General features: G+C 44.6%; 1 protein-coding gene across 2 annotated transcripts in view; it reads right to left on the reverse strand.

Moving 5' to 3' along the window:
• Ubr2 (ubiquitin protein ligase E3 component n-recognin 2) overlaps positions 1-20,007 on the reverse strand; it is a 79,337-nt gene that overhangs the window by 12,360 nt on the left and 46,970 nt on the right. For both annotated transcript variants that reach the window (XM_050122731.1, XM_050122730.1), the window contains exons 23-40: positions 19,450-19,552; positions 18,520-18,568; positions 17,123-17,277; positions 16,194-16,296; positions 13,873-13,982; positions 13,689-13,769; positions 12,905-13,077; positions 12,107-12,306; positions 11,133-11,226; positions 10,186-10,347; positions 8,031-8,134; positions 6,510-6,588; positions 3,846-3,994; positions 2,568-2,623; positions 2,312-2,408; positions 2,077-2,144; positions 822-957; positions 73-163 (exon numbers count right to left, since the gene is read on the reverse strand). In XM_050122731.1, coding sequence (XP_049978688.1) covers positions 73-163; positions 822-957; positions 2,077-2,144; positions 2,312-2,408; positions 2,568-2,623; positions 3,846-3,994; positions 6,510-6,588; positions 8,031-8,134; positions 10,186-10,347; positions 11,133-11,226; positions 12,107-12,306; positions 12,905-13,077; positions 13,689-13,769; positions 13,873-13,982; positions 16,194-16,296; positions 17,123-17,277; positions 18,520-18,568; positions 19,450-19,552 — 2,010 coding nt within the window. The remainder of the gene's footprint in view (positions 1-72; positions 164-821; positions 958-2,076; positions 2,145-2,311; positions 2,409-2,567; positions 2,624-3,845; positions 3,995-6,509; positions 6,589-8,030; positions 8,135-10,185; positions 10,348-11,132; positions 11,227-12,106; positions 12,307-12,904; positions 13,078-13,688; positions 13,770-13,872; positions 13,983-16,193; positions 16,297-17,122; positions 17,278-18,519; positions 18,569-19,449; positions 19,553-20,007) is intronic.

Here is a 20,007-nt window from a genome sequence, read left to right on the forward strand (position 1 = left end):
TTTCTCATGCTGACCCCTCCTGACCCACGCTGGCATATGGGAAGTACCACCCATCAAAGACTGGGGTCTCACCTTCCAGTATACTGGTGAAGTGTTTTGTGCAAAGAGAGAACAGCTAACTCTTCTTCCCCGCTGGGATTTTCTTGATCCATGCTGTCCTCTTCTGAAAGACAAAGGCACACTAGTGGTTTCCACTCCTATTGTGAGCTGAAAGGGCAGCTGAGTGTGCCAGCCAGCACTCACACATCCCCACACACTCACATATTACAGGAAGTAGTCTTATAAACACACAGCTGAGTGTGCCAGCCAGCACTCACACATCCCCACACACTCACGTATTACAGGAAATAGTCTTATAAACACACAGGATTTTCATTTTCAAGTGTGCACGCAGCACTGATCTCATCTGACCGTTGGCCAGCACTATACTGTGGGTAGTGTTAACTAGCACAGTGGGTCACAGCCACCATCCAGTGAGGACTAGCAGCAACACATGGTCTTACATGTTTGAAAACAGGATGCCTGAATGGAAACATAGCTTAAGAACACGCTCACTGGGGTGCTAAGGAAACACGTGAGGGAAAACAAAACTGGTATTCTCAAACAACATTCAGCTGGGCTTAATTTACGCTATTCACAGATTAGTGAACTAAACGGGAAAAAAAGCAAAACAGGAGATTTTCATAGGAGGAAGAAATTTAAAGCTTTTTATAGAAAGACAGACAGAAATAGTAAGCAACCCGACTGTGATTTATTTACTGCTCTCCCGCAAACACATTTGTTTGAAACAGAGAAACTCAAGTTGATGAAGCTGGAGTTACCTGTACATGAGGTAAGTAAGATCTGAACGATGTGTGCCATGGTAACCAGACGGAAGATGTGCAGGTCTCCAGTGCCCAGGCTGCTTCCTGAGAAGTCCTGACACTGCAGAGCCGGGAACGCGAGCACCAGGCCCACCTAGACACCAAACAGAACATCAGCCCAGTCCTCTCCTCATGGTCACACACTTCCCAGCTTAGCCCTCCACTTAAACTTAAAGGGAGGAAGGGCACCGTCTGAAAGCCCACGAGGACTGCTCAGTGAGCTGACTGGTGCTGAAAGGCCTGGAGGGCCAGTTACTGTTATTTCATTTATCCAGTGGATTCCCCTATGAACAGACGGCTGGTAATGATAAAAAATAGAAAAACAGTATTTTCATTTCTTAACATTTATTGTTTGTGTATGCATCCAAGAGTGTTGAGATCAGAAAACATGACCTCCGTGTTTGAGTTTTGGTGAACACATGCCAAATAAAACATGCAAGGTAGTATTATTCAGTCATTAAGAATGAAGTGACGCCGGGCAGTGGTGAACACCTTTAATCCCAGCACTTGGGAGGCAGAGACATGTAGATCTCAAGTGAGTTCTAAGCCAGCCTGGTCTACAAAGCGAGTTCCAGGGCAGCCAGTACTACACAGAGAAACCCTGTCTTGAAAAACAAACAAAAAGTATGGAGTGATGTTGTGTACAAAGAAAGGGATATACTAAATGAGGTGTGTGAGACCAGAGAGAAAGATACAGCATGTGTAGCATGTTTCTTTCATCTGTGGTATCTAGATTAAAAAAAAAAATAATAATAAAAAGGAGAAGAGGGGTCCAGAAAGTAGGAAGAACAAGGGGGGGAGGTGAATATGATCAAAATATGTGATATATATATTTCAGGGAAAGCTACTGTTAAATTAGGGAACATACCCTAATTTAAAAAGTACAAAAAGGGAGGGAGGCAGTCTGTCACTGATTATTGTGACTGCAGGGCTAGATCTGTTCAGACTTCCTGAAATACACAAACCACTACATGGATTGTGCATAGATGTCAGCATCACTTACACGGCCATTGTTACTTTTTACCTCTTAGTGGGTTAAAAGCAGGCAGCTGTATTACAGCTCTCAGGCACAAAGCCAAATAGGAGAGGACGCACACCCAGACACCTGGACCTAGGCTCCTCAAAACCTAACTAGACCGGATGTACCGACATCCGCGATGACAGCGCCTCCCAAGGGCGGTGAAGAGCACGCAGAGCAAACTTAAACACCCACCAGTAAATGAAACATGTCGATGTCTAATATGCACGGGAGGTCTTCATAGCTGTCATTAGGCACCAAGGCTAGAGATGGAAGAAGACACATTAGCACACTGCAGACACCAGCATCAGCACAGAAGAACACGCAGCAAACCCTTCACTGTGATGGAGACATTAGACTCCTACAGATAAAATTCCCAAGGATCAGAAGCTGCTGGAACATAGATGGTCACAGACACTGGAACACTCACATGCGAAAAGTTTACAGAAGTGTCCTTGCACCACGGGAAGTGACGCCACTGTCCAATGTGCTGCTGCAAATCGGGTCAGAGACCTCAGACAGTCGTTCTGAAAGAAAGAAGTCTTTACAGTTACCAGAGGAAAGAGCAGACCCCCTTCTAAAAATATACTATGAAACAAACAAAAAGCAAGTCCCGCTAGCCCACAAACAAGTTCTCTAGCATCTGTACAGAAACGGGCTTTACTGAGAGGCCTGAGTGCTCTTACCAGTCTACAAGGCAGAGGTCCAAATACCGCCTTCTCTTCATCATTCAAAATTCTTTCTGAAGATTAAAAATGGTTAAGAAGGTAAATTGAACGCCATGTATTTTTTATTTTCTTAAAAGCTACTTTCTTTGCACATTTTTGAATACATTCTATTATTTCTGAAGAGAATGCAATTTTGTCAGGTTTTAGCATCATCCCCCCGTCCCCCCTTCATAGTGTTTCTATGTGTATCCCTGGCTGTGCTAGAACTCGCTCTGTAGATCAGGCTGGCCTTGAATGCAGAGATCACCCTGTCTCTACCTCCTGAGTGCTGGGATTAAAGGTACCACTATGCCCAGCAAGATTTTTACCATCTTTAAGTCATTTTGCAAGAATTCACTTTGGATGAAAGAAAAAAAAATAACTTGTCCTATAGATCAGGCTGGCTTTGAACTCAGATCTACCTGCCTCTGCCTCCCGAGTGCTGGGATTAAACCGTGTGCCACCATGCCCAGTGTACTTGCTGTTCTTGCAGAGGACTTGGGTTTGGTTCCCAGCACTCACTTGGTAGCTCACAACTATCTGTAATTCTAGTTTCAGGGGATCCGATGCCCAATTCTGGCCTTCTCAGGTACTAGGTTCACACACAGTACACAGACGCACATGCAGGCAAACATTTGTACACATAAAATTAAGAAATAACCCTATCGGATCCCTCAACTCATAACCACCATCTCATTTGTTTTCTGTTGCTGTACTTATTTATATTGTCAAACAGACCAGCATTTTGCTGGTTTACAACTCTTTCCTGTTTTCTTTCTATTACTTCTTTATACTTCTTTACACTAAAATTTCATTAAAAATGTCTATGAATGAGTGTCTGCCTGCACGCCTATCTGTGCACCACACTGGTACCTGGTATTCAAAAGCACTCTTCTAAGCACCGTTCTTTTTGGTTTGTTTGTTCCTCCCTTCCTTTTCTCATTTTTTTTTTTAAAAGACAGGGTTTCTGGGTGCAGCGCTGGTTGTCCTGGACCTTAAATTCATAGAGACCTACACTGCCTCTGCCTCCTAAGTGCTGAGATTAATGGTGTGCACCACCACTGCCTGGCTGTTTTCGTTTTTTTTTAATGGCAGGGGTTTCACTTTGAAGTCCTGGCTGTCCTGGAACTCTACAAACCAGGGTGGCTTCAAACTCACAGAGACTTGCCTACCTCAGCCTCGGGATTAAGGAGTGTGTCAGCACACCCAGCTTCTAAACACGTTTCTAGCCACAGCTCTGTGACTGGAGTGTCTCACCTATGCTCTGGATGGTGTACGCACAGCTCCCCCAGCACATGATGGGCACGCGGGGGTCCTCTTCATTGGGATGAACCTTCAGCCCCACCTTGTACGTAGCTGTTCCAAATGTTGTGAGCATTTCTTTTATGCTATCAGAATACGGGTTCCTGTGTAAACACATAGGTTTAGTTCAAAAGTTGCACACATGGATAGAATTAATTGCTCTGTCCTGTGCTGCAATCAAACCAATTAATATATCCAGAGAGGGCTGTATGCCATTGTGTTGACTGAGGGATTATGTTCTGAGCATGAGCAGAGGAAAGGCACAGGACTGAAGGGGCAAGCAGGTCCACCTGCTGTCTGCACCACGGAACTGCTGACTGAGCCTCAGGCAAGCTCCCCGACAGCCGCAGACAACTAGAGTCTCCAGAACTGAACCCTGGAGGAACGCTGTTCTCAAACTGATGTCAGTGAGTCCCTGACCTTGCTGTGAGACTCAGCAAGCTCTGACTGGCTCAGCAGGGCTGAGCGTCTATGGCTTACTGTTAAATAGCTACCCAAGGCCAAGGCAGATGGAAGGAAAGGTCCTAACACTCACTTAAGTTAGCAAGCAGAAACTAAACGTGGACTGGGAGATGGCTTAGTTAGTGTGTGAGCGCAGCTTTGGGTTCAATTCGCAGCATGGATGGGTGGGTGGGCAGAGGAAGCCAGGCCAGAACACCTGCTGAGACCATGAGGAGACTAAGAAGGGCCAAGGGAGAAACTCAAGACACCATACAAAGGCTCAGCAGTGAAAGACACAGAAGGAAGGGTTACAAAAACTGCCCAATGACTAAGAAGTCACATAAAAGGAAGGGATATCAGAAGGACATTTTAAACATCTCAGACAAGAAAAGATGTCGAGAGTTCAAACTAGTGGCAAGGAACAGGAGTTCAAAATGTCATTTTTTTTCAACAGATACACAGAATCCCATGTGGTAGTGCATGGCCACTCCCAAAGGGGAGGTGCCACTATGAGTATATAACCAGCCAGGACTACCCAGTGAGACCCCGTCGCAAAAACAACAAACAAACCAAACCAAACCCCCAAAAACAGGGCTGAAAAGATGGCTCAGAGGTTAAGAGCACTGACTGTTCTTTTTTTTTTTGTTTGTTTGTTTGTTTTTCGAGACAGGGTTTCTCTGTGGTTTTGGAGCCTGTCCTGGAACTAGCTCTTGTAGACCAGGATGGTCTCGAACTCACAGAGATCCGCCTGCCTCTGCCTCCCAAGTGCTGGGATTAAAGGCGTGCGCCACCACCGCCAGGCCCAGCACTGACTGTTCTTCCAGAGGTCCTGAGTTCAATTCCCAGCAACCATAAGGTGGCTCACAACTGTCTATAATGAGAACTGGTGCCCTCTTCCGGTCTGCAGGGATGCGTGCAGACAACTTGATAAACAAAATCTCAAACAACAAAACAAACAAACAAACACAGCCAAGGACAACTGCAAGGACTGCTGTGCCCCATCCTCACCACGCTGAAGACTGAGGGCGCGTGTTGGAGCAAGGCCTCTGGGGACAGAAGGTACCTGACAGGTCTGAGGGCATGGAAAAGCAAATGCCAGGCCTGGGTCAAAATCACCAGAAACAGCCATACTCTGCAGGGCAGCAAGCTTAGGAAGACAAGGAGCCACAGCTGCAGGAGAGGCCGGTTGCTACAGGATGAAGGTCCTTCCAACACATAGAGCAGTACTCAACACACAATGCAGAGGCTGACCACTGATTTAACCCCTCCCCACATGATCTTATCTGACAATAAGGTATTACTGAATTCAGAACATGGAATAGGGCGAATAGGGCTGGAGATACAGCTCAGAGGTAGGGCACATGCCTGGTATTCATAGGGCCCTGAGTTCAGTATCCAGCACCGGGTCATAGAAAGCGCAGAAGGAAGGTTATGGATGGACATCAGTACTGGAAAAGACAAACCCAGGACTCGGGGAAGCACAGAAGCAGAGGCTCTAAGCCTCTCCACATCAGGCCTTCCGGGTCTGTTTGCTGGGTCACTCAGGACACGACAGGCACAGACCCCAAAAGGCCTTGCATTGTTGTCACCTCGCCCTTACAACCTGAACTCCCTCCCATCAGGAATGAGGGAGTGGGGCACACAGAGGTTAAGGAACCGCTCAGTCACACAGAATGAGCAGTGGCTCCTGGGTACAACAAAGCAGGAGTCTGGGTGACTAAGAGAAAGGTGGAGATCAGAAAGAGGCTTAAGCCCTGGTGGAGCTGGGTGGCCTGGGTTAAGATGCCTGATGATGTCAGGGACACAGCGGCAGTTGACGCTGTGGAGCAGCAGGCGCTGATCAGGGTGAAACCTCGACATCAGAGGCTCTCACCCTTCTTAATGCTGCAGCACTTTAACTCAGTTCCTCACTGTGGGGTGGAACTAATTTTGTAACTGTTATGACTCATAATGTAAACATCCAATATACAGGATATCTATACTCGTCCCCTGTGAAAGGGTCATTTGATCCCTCAAGGGGTCACGTGCAGCTTTGCTAGTCGGCTACAATGAACAACACGCAGCATGTGAACTTCCGGATTCAACATTCCACCCTCAGGCCCGCCAAGACACGCTCCACCAACAGCTCGCTTAACTTTTCAAGGGCTAGACTGAAAGGGAAGGGTATCGTATACTCACTTAGGCTGAAAATCAGGCCTGAAGCCTTCCGGGACCTGTATTTCACTCATGTTTTCTACATTCTCTGAAGAAGGAGCATCTGCAGAAATAGGCATTTTATATAGTTATTCAGCAGAACACAATCTTTATGTATTTCTGCCATGTAGGCAAACAAACAAATAAAAACCTGAAAGAAATTCCAATGACTACAAACTGCCAAAGCGTCCGCACAAAGCACGAGAGCAGCCATGGCTGACCTGCGTTATCTACAGTTGCTCACACTGACGTCACAGAACAAAGCCAAGAGGATGGCGTTCTACATGTGTGAAGACCACCACAGACTCCTGCCCATGACACTTTCCTACAGCACAGAGAGCAGAGCAGGGCCTACGAAACGCTGCTCCCGCCAACAGGAACTAACACTGGTCCTTCGCCACTCAGTCTGTCAACGGCCAAGAGAGAAATGCTATTATAAATATGAGCTGTGTGTTCTCAGAGAAAGGGGAGTCACGTGTACTCTACTGCAACAGAGACAAGTGGAACGAATCAGGTTACTTATTTTTATTGTTCTCTTGAGCCTGGGTGAGCCATGTAGCCCAGGATAGCCTTTTATAATCTTCCTGTCTGTTTCCCCAGTGCCAAGATCACAGATGTGTTATACCATAACTAGCTTACATTAAATTTTAAGATAGAAGGTTTCATTTGTAAATATATAAAGAGATTTTATTATTTATTTATATACTTTATTTTTTTTTTTTTTTTGAGATAGGGTCTCAGTATGTCACTCTGCCCAATCTTAAACTCACAGAGACCTGCCAGACTCTGCCTCTCCAGTGCTGGGACTGAAGGCATGCGTTAACTATGCCCAGCCTTATTTATATTTTTTAAAACATTTATTTTTATTTTATATGTATGAGTGTTTTGCCTACAAGTAAATTTGTGCACCATGTGTGTCTGGTGCCCACTGACATCAGAAGCGTGTGTTAGATTCCCTAGAAATTACAAACAGCCACCATGTAGGTGCTGGTAATTGAACATAGACGTTTTAAGCGAGCAACCAGTGCTCTTAACCACCAAGCCATCTCTCCAGCTGTTATTACATATATTTTTAAGATTTATGTTATTTCTCTCTGTGTGTGTCTATGAGTGAAGGCAGATGTGTATGTAGGTACCAGAGGCTAGCAGAGGGTGTTGGAGGCCCTGGAGTTAAGAGGCAGCTACAAACCTGTGATGTGGGTGCTAGGAACCGAACTCAGGTCCTTTGCCAGGGCAGCAAGTGCTCTGAATCACTGAGCCATTTCTCCAGACTCTCGTTTTAAAAACAATTTTGTTTGGAGACACATTTTCCAACCAACTTATACTTTAGAGGAAAAAGAAAACAGGTCACCAGGGCTGGTGAGAGGGCCCAGTGGGTTGGTCCCTGTAGGCCACATGGTAGGAGAGAAGCAACTCCCAAGTTTCTTCTGACCTCCATATGTACACCATGGTATGGAGTACGGGCATGGGTATGCACACACACACACACACGTTTCCAGCACTTACCAGGGGCACGTTCTTCTTTCCTGAGCATCTGCAGTGCTTTTATCTGCTGAGATATTGTTCTAATCCACTGTGTCAGATCTGGTTGGTCTGAAAAATTTAACCTCCTAGAAGAGATTACAGAGAGCACTTAATGCTTTATTGATTAGTTTAATTAAGATACAAAAGCTGTCCAGTGGTGATGGCAGGTGAATCTCAAAAAACAAAGCAAATGAAAGAAAGAAAAAGTTTAAAAGCTTTCCTGAATAATATCTGCATTTTAGACACATTTCACATTTTTGAGAGTCAAGCTTATGGGGCAGGTGAGATGATTCAGGGGTTAATCAAAAGCAGTGGCCGTTCTTACAGAAGACCTGGGTTTGACTCTCAGCACCCTTATGGTGGCTCACAACCACCCATGATTCCAGAGGAGTCGATATTCTCTTCTGGCCTCTGTGGGCACCAAGCTCACCTGGGGTACATAGACATTCATGCATGCATGACACCCATACACACAAAATAAACCCCAAAAGTTAGACCAGGGAAAATTTGTTGTATTAAAAACAAAAAAATCTGGGTCTAGCGAGATGGTTGAGCCAGTAAGGGGCTTGCTGCTAAGCTGACAACCCGAGTTCAATTCCTAGAATCCACAGGGTGACAGACTCCCAAAAGTTGTCCTTTGACTTTCACATGATGGACTGGGGATGCCTACACATGTGAGATTATGGGTTTAATGCGAGCAATGAAAGCAAAAATTTCAGGAGAGATACTGGCCAACAGAAATGAAATTGTATTTTGATCAGTGATGAGAACATGGAAAGTGTTGCTATTTTTAGTACTGGAATATGACAGAATGTCTTAAACCACAAACATTCATCACATGCTTAGTGACAAACTTAGCAAAGCTCTTAGTGTAAGATGCTCACAGCCTCCCAGCTGATCATCCAAATGCTTCTAGGTATGACTGTGCCCATGTTAGACACAAGGACTTAGGTCCTGAGGGGGCAGAGCTGACATTTGGACTCAACTGTGTCAGATTCCAAAGACTGGTCTACAACATTCTTCAGTTATGGCTATGCCATCATTAACAACTATAAGAAAGAAACAAACTTGTCCACCAAAGTCACAGGTAAAACCAACCAATGTAATTTCTCCTCACACGAAGCTGATACTTTCTTAAATCCAGGGGTATGTTAGCACCATAATGCTCCTCTGTGATCAGAAAGCATAGATTAACTGAGAACCTGACAACAGCTATGAATGTTTTTTATAAAGACAGTCAGATTCTGAGTCCCCAAACTAAAGAGAAAGACAACCTCTGTTCTACACCGAATCCAAAAAAAGAGAAATAGGTAACATACTCATAAAACTTATGTTAAACACCTACACAGTTATTTTTTAAAAATATTTATTTTGTATACAATATTCTGTCTGTGTGTACATCTGCAGGCCAGAAGAGGGCACCAGACCTCATTACAGATGGTTGTGAGCCACCATGTGGTCGCTGGGAATTGAACTCAGGACCTTTGGAAGAGCAGGCAATGCTCTTACCCTCTGAGCCATCTCTCCAGTCCCTACATAGTTATTTTTTAAAGATTTACTTGGACCCAGGTCCTCTAGAGAGCAGGAGTGTTCTTAAGGCTCGGCCATCTCTCCAGAACTTATTTACTTTTAATTTTATTCACTGTGTATGGTGTGTGTGCCCTGTATGCCATGGAAACATGGGGAGCAGAAGACAGGTTTTTGTTTTTTGTTTTTGTTTTTTTAATTTTGGTAGACAGAGTCTTACTGTGCAGCCGGGACTAGAACTCAGAACTCTACCTGCTTCTCAAATGCTGGGACAAAAGGTGTGCGCTACCACACCCAACAGTAGATGAGTGCCTTTGGGAAGAACGAGGGAACATCTTTAAAGTAAGACTTCTAGAAACAAAGGAATTTCAGGTTTTCAGGAATAAACAAAGCTTACATCTTCTGGAGCACTTATGAGGAAATAAAAAGTTATATTTTGGCTTGTTCCCGTTTACAGCTCACAACCAAGCTCCACAGATCAGCTAGAAGAGATGACTGCACAACATGTTTAAAAGGTTATCTGGGTCGCATTACACCCAGAGCTGAGTCTCCCTCCTCCATCACCTACAAAGCCAGTCTCTGAGGCAGCACAGTGCTGGGAAGAGCTCACCTGCCGAAAGCAGTTCTGGGTGGAAGCAGCAGGGGGATCACAGTGTTGCTCAGGCACTCGCAGAGGGGGCAGAGGAACTCGCCGTTCTCTACGTCATAGCTAGTGTGCAAGCGCAGTCGCTGTTGCCTTCGCTGCTCTTTAGCTTGAACGGAATCAAAATACCTTCACAATTAGAGAACAGGGGCGTCAAAATCCACGGGCTTTATGTCAGCAGGAGGTGCAAGCATCAACATCCTAAGTCATTTTTCTCACAAACAATTAAAAACTTGACTGAACTGTTCTAAACACAGGCAGTATGACTTCTGAATCACTTTACTCTTCAAGGTGGATTTGGAGTCCTAACACAGAAACATCGTAAACAACAACAAAACCTGACTGATCTAATAAGCATTTCAAGAGAGGGAAGAGTCACTTCCCTTGCTCACGGTCTGGGGCGGCCACACTAAGAGTAAGCACAGTGCTGGAGGACACATGAAGCACCAGGGCAGAGCAAGGAGAGGGCCCCCTCTCGGCAGAGTCGCTACAGCCTTGGGAGCCACAAAGCATGCACTAACACCTGTGGGATTCAGAGCTGTTCACCTTGGACCCGAAGAAAGAATGCATTACTGGTATAGCCTATATGATATAGAGTTCACCCTACTATACCAAATCTTTCTGTCCTTCCATCTTGTTACCTAATGGAGAGCTGGTCTCTTCTCTGGAGGGATGATGTAGATCTGATACAAAGTTATACTAAGATGTACCTGTCACTCTCAAGTTTCTTACTATGCCTTTACATCCATTACAAAGCAAGTACTTATTTATTAGGCAAACACATAGAAGTTTGCTAGTATCTTTAGTTCTTATCCCCACCCCTAGAATGAAATTTCCTTTGCTTTAAAAGTTAACTCTGAGCCTTCAGATGGCTTCTCTTGAGTAATATAAGAATATATAAGAATATAAATTACCTTTGCCAACAATGGGCATGCATAACGTGTCCACAGCTACCAGTGTGTGTTCCGCAAGACAGATCAGGGTGCATGAATAATGGATCATATTTTTCTGCATTACAAAACAAAGATATAAAAAACAAAATAAAACTAAGCATTTAACTTTTCTATGATCAACGTGGACCCCTAGGTTTGTGAAGACCTGGGAGAGGAAGTGCTAATTTACTCTGACTTTAGAGAGCACCAATCTAGGCAAGACTCTGGTAACTAAAAATCGAGAATCTTGTAATTCTCAATGCCTATGGAAGACAACAGCCCTGACTGTGATGTGAGGTTGAAAGTGCATTAGAAAAACTGGCCCTCCACACCACAAGCCCCGTGTCTGTGGTGTTCACAGAAGGCGGACCAAAACGTGCAGGGAACCCTCTACACCTCAAGCTGTGTCTGTGGTGTTCACAGAAGGCGGACCAAAACGTCCAGGGAATCCTCCACAGGAGCTCACATACCCTCCTTATGTCCGTCATCTCTCGTTACACAGCATTGAAACTGTAATCTAGAGATCAAGTACTAGAAGATTCACCAAGACTGCATGCAAATCCTATGCATTTGAGCAGGGTTTCCCCTCCTCAGTGCTAAGGATGAAAGCCAGACCCGCACTCCCAGCAAGCAAGTGTTCAGCCCCTCAGCTCCCTCCCTAGTACTATACCATCTTATACAGGGACTGGAGACCTAGGTAATAAAGGATCATGAAGTTTTGGTTGCTGAGAGACTCCAGTTCCCCATCATGCCTCATGCCCTGAGCTCAGAGAAGAAATTCTGAGGGATGTGTTAAGACACAGTCTCATACTATAGGCCTGTCTGGCCTTGAACTCAGAGCTATCCTCTGGCCTCAGTACAGGGATCACAGATGTGAATCATGAAGCCTGGCATGGAGGCTGCTTGTATTTTGTCAGTGAAACTGGGTTAAAATAGAATAAAAAGCTAGAACTTACCTGGATCCTGAATGAATTTAGTTCTGTCTTTTGACAGCACAGTTGATCTCTGAACAAACGCTGCCAAGACCATTGCCTTGCTTTCCATAGTAACTTCTTGCTCCTCTTGGCACAATATGCAGGTGACCAAATGTCTCTGTTCAGGAACCTGTGTCTGTGCTGGGCCCAATGCTGTGAGTGCTGTATCTGAAACCAGAGGGCTGCAATAAAAAGGTTATAAGGACACTGAGTGAGTTGAAGCAGTTTCTCTGTAATCATTAGTGACAGATTCCGAGCAGACACAATGTTGAACCCATGACTTTTATAACAATAAGTGGTAAGAATCTTTCATGTGCTTCAACACGACCTCTAATCTCAGAGCCATCTGCCTGCAGCACATACCAGTGTTCAATCTTTCATGAACATACTCGAGGTAGATACACACATTACCCAGAGTTAGAGATTTCTTTGTGTGCATATGCATATGTGTGTGGGGACCGCAGGTCAACCCCAGGTGGCAGGACCTCTTACTGGCCTGGGGTTTGCTGACGAGGTTAGGCTGCCTGGCCATTGCCTCCAGGAACAGCCCATTTCTACCTCCCCAGCACTGGAATTACAAAACCATGTGCCAGCTTTAGCTCTGGGAGAAAACTCAGATCCCTGTTTGTTTGGTACTCAGTTACTGGCTAATCTTGGGCTATTTCTGTTTCTAGAAGTGAAAGTCTTTTAATGGAGACTACCACTTCTACTCAATTACAACAGGATTAAAAGCATAACCAAACAACTAATGATCGAGTCTTAAGTCATTATTTTGTTTACCCGCTGTCAAGAGCGGCAGAGGCAGAGGCGTCCAGCTCTGTTGTCTGCTGGAAGAGCTCTTTGTTCTCGTCAATAAAGTTTCGCTGCATCGCAGACATCTGGGCCATGACCTTCTCCCGGCGCAGTCTAGCAATCTCTGCTTTCCTTTTCCTCTCTGCTTTGTCTCTCGAGCTCTGGAAAGATGCTCAGTTAGTCTGTTAGAGGTTACAGTCTTTCCCCTAAGCAAAGCATCTGTACTTTAGTAAGAGCCACTCTATCATCTTCTTATTTAAATGCAAGAATCGATCTAAGGTACTCAGGGAAAGGACAAACTAGAATATTGATACAGGTTATAATATATGCATCTTTTGGAATTTAACTTTCATAAATGGTATCAACTACTGCCTTACTGCAGAGAAACCTCATTTTTTCATACTAACCTGCTAAAGTTTTTTGTATTATTGGTTTCTTTCTTTTCTTTTTTCTTTTTTTTTTTTGAGACACGGTTTCAATATGTTTCAGCTTTGGCTGGTCTGGAATGAGTTACATAGACTAGAATAGCCTCGAACTCAGAGATTCACCTGCTTCTGCTTCCTGAGTGCTGGCGCTAATGGAATATGCTGGCATGCCTGGCTCTAACTTGCTTTTTTGTTTTTTTTCAAGATTGGGTTTCTCTGCATATCCTTGGTTGTCCTGGAACTTGCTCTGTAGGCCTAGAACTCAAGAGATCCACCTGTCTTTGCCTCCCAAGTGCTGGGATTAAAGGTGTGCGCCATCACCGCCTGGCTTAGCTTCTTTTTACTACCTCTTCCATTATGGTTCCTTCTGTCTCTGCCACAGGACTGGTGGATGAACTCTCTCTTATCTTCTTAATTGCATTAAACATCTGGAAAAAAAAACCCTCTATTATCCTGAAGTTAAGAGACATTATTACAAATAACAAGTATTTAATGTTTCTCACAAGCCGCAAAGCAATGTGGAAATGTTACCTTTAACAACCACCTAATCATGTCTTTGTGGGCTTCCAGGGAGGGAGCATTCTGCAACGTCTCCAGCATAGCTAGGATGCTTGGGGAGTTATTTGGTGCATCACCAGGTCCTGAGAAAAAGAAACAGAAGGCACAAAACCAGACGTGTCATGACCAACAGGACTGGCAGCAACTGCGACTCTGAAGTGAAGAGGTTTGCTTCTCTCCCAGCTGCTCACGCTGCAGCCTGGCGGGAATTCTGTGCCATACACAATGGCTCTGATGCTCTCACTAAACCTCTATCATTCTAGCTATAATACGCTTGAGATCAAAGGCTGAGATGAAAACCTGACAGCCCAGAGAGGATGAGTAGCAACTGCTAACCTCTCTCCTTGCTGGATGCTGCCAAAACAAAAAAGCCACTCCACTCCAAATCCCTCCCCCATTACTCCTGGTGCATCTCTCTGTCTCTTCCAGATACCCTCTGATGCTCTAGGGTTACTTTCTATCAACTAGTTGCTAATTCAGTCTCCTGACCCAAAGTTAATTTTATTTAATTAATGCAAATGCTAACTCGGGGTTCACTGTGTGATCAAATATCCCCCAACATAGGACCACTTCTTGGTTCTTCCTACCCTTTTCTTGCAGAGCAATAAAACATTCTCACCATCATTTAGAAGAAAGAAGTTACAGAAACAGTCCTTTCAACCCAGAACTCCTACATTCCCATCCCAGCACCATGAGTTCACCCATAAACATTCTAGTAAATGGCTGATGATGAGCTAGGCAGAAAAGGCACAAGTTGAGCCTGATCATCTTTGGGAGCAAAGGGAAACACAGAAACTGAATGTGTGGGCTACCATGAGCAGAAAATGGCACAATCTGATCCAAAAACCATGACTGACTATATACAATCCACAAGATAACGATTTTTAAAAATCCTCAACAATACAGATTCATAGTTGCAACCTACAAGAGTAACAGAATGAGTGCTTATTCTAAAAATGTATTTTCAAGTATTGGCCAAGCAGTGGAGGTGCACGCCTTTAATCTCAGCATTTGGGAGGCAGAGGCTGGCAGATCTCTGAGTTTGAGGCCAGCCTGATCTACAGGATAGCCAAGAAACCCTGTTTAGGGGAGGAAGATGGGAAGAAAGGAATGAAGTATTGCCAGGTGTGGTGGCACACACCTTTAATCCCAGCACTTGGGAGGCAGAGGCAGGTGGATCTCTGTGCTTTGAGGCCAGCCTGGTCTACATAGCAAGTTCCAGAATAGCTAGGACAAACTACAAAGCCTATCTTAAAAAACAAAAACAAACAAAAAAAACCCCAAAAAAACAAAACAAATGAACTATTAAACCAGGCACAGTGGTACACTCTATTAACGGCAGCACTCAGGATGCAAAAGCAGGTGGGTCTCTGAGTCTGCGGTCAGCCTGGACCACACAGTCAGCCCAATGAGCCTGGTCTATACAAAACCAGTCAGGCTTACACAGTGGGCCTCTGCCTCAATAAATAAATAAATACACATAAAAACAAATATACCAAGTATTAAGTGGTGAAGTCCAGGGGTATGTATATGGGTGTTACTACACAAGTCCTTCAGCTTCTATTATATGTGTGTGTATGGATATCACACCACAGCTAACATGTAAACATATACATCTTGAAAAAAACCTGTTAGTGTATGTATGTGTTACTGAGGCTTGAACTCAGGATTGCTGGAAAAATTTTAAAACCAAAAGTCACAAAAGAACATCTCCCTGGCCTTTTAAAAAAGTCACATAATTCAAAAATAAGCAGCAACAACAAAAAGTCAAATTACTTTATATAAAGCTAGAATCCAATCCCCTCCAGCAAACCTTTCAATCTTGAATGCTGTAGAAACTGCCACCCCCCATGTTTTTGTAAGCTAATAGCAATAACATAAAGATGAAATGCTGTGTTTCTCCTAGAGGTAATTATATCTGTGACACCAATTTCATTTAGGGACCACACAGTAAATGACTCACTCCTCTGGCAGCCTCTGTATCAAGTTCATGTGAGCCTTGAAGGCTGAGCAGTGAACTGTCACAAGTTTTCAAGTTAATAACTCTGTGAATTAACATTTGTGAACTCTAGCATGCACAGACCCCAAGTATTTTTGTTAGGATCTAGTGACACCACCATCCAGATGTGGTATCTCTAGTACACAGTCCCAAAGAGTTCTTTCCACCAGGATCTAATACAGTATCATTTCACAGATGGACAAGGCAGCCCCCGACATCTCAACTCAGTACAAGCCATTTGGAGCAGTTATGAGCCACTAGGCGAGCGCAGGGGGAACGGGGCGGCCACACGTACTCGAGATCTTCTGAGTGAAGGTGAACGTCTCCACGTGCCCTTCCACGGCATTCTCCAGGTGCTGCTTTTCCTCTTGGAGGGCCATCCCAATCAGATGCAGCACCTGAAGCACAAATTCTCATGTTTAGAAAATAAAAAATCCAAAACACAAGTATTTAAAAAAGGATAAAAATATTTACTGTTGAAAAATGTCAAACCATACACTAAACACGATAAAAACAAATCTCAATTGTTTATTCAGTCAAAGGGGTCAAGTTTGTATCCTAACAGAGAATTCCTGGCAAAGAAAAACAAAATTTCCCATTTCAGCTGGGAAGAGATAAAGTTTGATTTTTTTTTTTTTTTTTTTGAGACAGGGTTTCTCTGTAGCTTTTGGAGCCTGTCCTGGAACTAGGTCTTGCAGACCAGGCTGGCCTTGAACTCACAGAGATCCGCCTGCCAGTGGCCCCCCCCCCCCCCCCCCCCCCCCCCCCCCCCCCGTGCTGGGATTAAAGGGGTAAATGAGTAAAAGCGACAGCTGCTCACTGAGCGTGTGTGGGTCAGCTAACTGGAGACTGTCATCAAAGCTGTAAAGTAGAGCTGGCTCTGCACAGGCCACCTTAGTTACAGGAACCTAAGGATCCACGCCCCAGTGCCTTTATCTGTGCATTACGGATGCTGACGAGCTAAAGGTTCCTGAAATGAGTAACATGTGTGATAGTGTCTACATGCTGTCGTGTCCCAGACTGTGCAAAAGGTGGGATCAGGAGACTGAGACAGGCTGGCTAATGGGACCCAGTTAACCATAACCACCTGGTATAAAAGTACCAGCAGGCACAGAGTTCATCAGAGACAAGAGGAAGGTAATAAAACATCACATGGTCCTCATTTTTCTCTTTATTGAGACGGACTGTTCTTTAGCTACAGAAAACTCAAATACATAGACCTACCCTTTGTAGCATAGACTCCGACCAGACAGATCCATGGTGCTCTACAGCCCACCGCAGTATTGTTCCCATGATGTATAACATGACATCAGACTGTAAAAGGTTAACCAGACTTGCAAATAAGGGGCAGAATGGAGGCAAAGCCGGAGGAGGAAGTGCTAGGAACAAAGTAGAACATGTTTAAAGGAACCATTTCTCACTAGGTAGCCCTGGCTGTCCTGGAACTTGCTATGTAGACCAGGCTAGCCTGACACCCAGAGAGTCTCCGTGCTTCGGCCTGCTCTGCATGGGACAGAGGTGTGAGCCCCCCGCACCTGGTTTGTTAGGTACTTTTGATGGGCTCCATTATGGGACATTTACTACCAAGTATCTTTTAGCTATATTCTCAACGTTAGCCAAATGCACAAGGATAGCCATATATTAAAAAAAGAAAAAAGAAAGAAAAACATAACCCCAGCTGTACACAGAGTTCTCTTATATCCAGCAATGCCTTAAGAGCTCCATAAAACCGCTGACTACACAGTGACCTGGCACAGACTCCCGTCTCTATTGGTGCGTGTGTTCACGTGTGTGCAGCAGACCAGGGGTTGATGTGGGTTGTTTTCCTTGATTACTTTGTGAAATGTTATACACCACGGCAGGATCTATTGATGTCTGGGCTAGTCTAGCTAGATGATTTGCTCTGGGCATCCCGTCTTTGTTGGCCTCCTGCTTGCTGAGATGGAAGGTAGACCACCAAAATCTACTCAGTTTTCTTCCTCCTTATTTATTTTTTATGTGCATTTGTGTTTTGCTTGTTTTGTAGGTCTGTGTGAGGGTGTTTGTTGGTTCCTCTGGTTACAGACAGTTGTGAGCTCCCATGTGGGTGCTGGGAATTGAACCAGGGTCCTCTGGAAGAATAGCCAATGTGCTTAACACCTCTGAGCTGTCTCTCCAGCCCCATTCCCCCATGTCTATTTTTGTCTTCTGGAGATCTGAACTCTGGTCTTTAAGCTTGTGCAGTAAATGCATGGCCTGCTGACTCATGTGCTGTGTTCATGGGTCCTTCCTTCCTGTCTGAGATGGCTGGGAGGCAGGAAAGCTGGTCAAGGGACTGGACTGAAGAGAGCTGAAAAACTTCCCTACCCTGAAACCCTTCTCAAAACACAAGAAGCACCACGCGGAACAAAAGGAGTAGAGAGGAAGGACTAAGATGTCTGCAGGCATATGGGGTATACCAGGTCAACTCAGTTATTTCCGGATGTCTGGGGAGGGAGTACCATCTTAACACTACTGCACTCATTCTTCCTCAGAACAGGAGAAAGGTCACACGAAAGCTTATTCTTACATCTCCCTCCCTGCCAAGGGTGATCACTGTTAGTGAGAGACTGATGAGAACTTTTGGAAATAAGATTACATACCTGTATCTTCCCTGTTTTGTCTTTTCAGTTTCCTTTGGGCTTCTTCTGCCTAATGAAAGACAAGGTAATAGGGATAAGAATTACAATACAGAACATTAGCATCTGTTTTCAAACCCGTCCCTTGAAGGCTAGGGACCCACAGGCCACGCTGGCCTGCATTCCAGGCAGGAGCTGCTGTGTGCTGACTGGGTAGATGGCTTCTACCTCCCCCACCCCATGAGTGGTGATACATACACCACTCATGTATCACGGATAACTCTTTTTGTCAGTTAAAAGAATCCTCACACGTGTTCTTTAAGATGGGGGGAACAGGTACAAACTGGAAACTTAACTTAGGCTTGAATGCTATGAACTGTATGAGAACAAAATAAAAACTCCACAGTAATTTTGATTTTTAACACCATTTATTGAAAAAGTATGTTAAAAGAAGACTGCAAGGCAGTTGTGGTGACGCACGCCATGCCAGTAGGATTTGCTGAAGGAGGCAGAGGCAGGAGGACCACGAGTTTTGAGTCCAGCCTGGGATACACATTAAAAAAAAAAGTGCAAAAATGTAAGTCTTTGGAATGATTAGAAAAAACTGCGTAAAAGCCAAAATGTCCTAAATATAGGACCAATTGTGAATATGTGTCAAATGGGCTAGACGATCCTGATATAAGCTGAAAATGTGTTTTCAGAAGTCGAGAACAATGAACTGGGGATGTACTGCAGTTGGTGGAGAGCTTGCTATCACATGCGAAGTCCTGGGTTTGAGCCCAGCACAGACAGATGAATAAATAAGCAAACACCCAGACAGCGTGGGGAAGACCTGACCATGTGAGCCTAGTGGCCCTGCTGCTTGTGCCTTGCTAGTGCATGGAAGGCAGCAGAAGCCTCTGTTTATAAGGAAACCGGACCCAGCACTTCCTCCCACACTGAGCTCCCGCCTACCTTGGACTGCTCTGCCCTGGAGAAGTGATAGAAATACAGGTTGAACTCCCTGGCACACTCTGGCTTCAGCTCATACATGCCTCGTCCTGTCAGCCCAGGTTTCCTATGGGGGAAGAACATTATTAGCAAAGCCACACCTACCAGGAGCCTTAGACGTCCTAGTAAGACTGGAGCTTGCACATTTGCTTTTTTTAGGGCGTCAAGCTGAAGCTGTTCCGTGTCCAGCACCTCTGCTCTGAGCTACAGAAGTGATGCAATGGAGACGGCCCAAGTCCAACAGCAGAGGCTTCAAAGCTGCAGCATTTCTAAGCCTCTGAACACCACGACGCACGGTGTTAACTTTTCTGTTTTAACATACAATATGGTCTAAAAACTTTTATAGGACAAATTCTGTTAAAACATCAGTGTGAAATAACACTCTACAGGGAGAAAGTATTTGCCATATATTTAATATAGCGAGAATCAATGTTTCTATCATATATAAAAAAATGCTAAAACAGTAAGATGGGGATGGATGGGAAGGAAATTACACAAAGGTGTCACGATCTACAAACAGTC

This window comes from Alexandromys fortis, unplaced genomic scaffold (genome assembly GCF_014885135.2).
Source record: "Alexandromys fortis isolate MF-2015 unplaced genomic scaffold, M_Fortis_MF-2015_v1.1 scaffold_212, whole genome shotgun sequence".
NCBI lineage: Eukaryota > Metazoa > Chordata > Mammalia > Rodentia > Cricetidae > Alexandromys > Alexandromys fortis.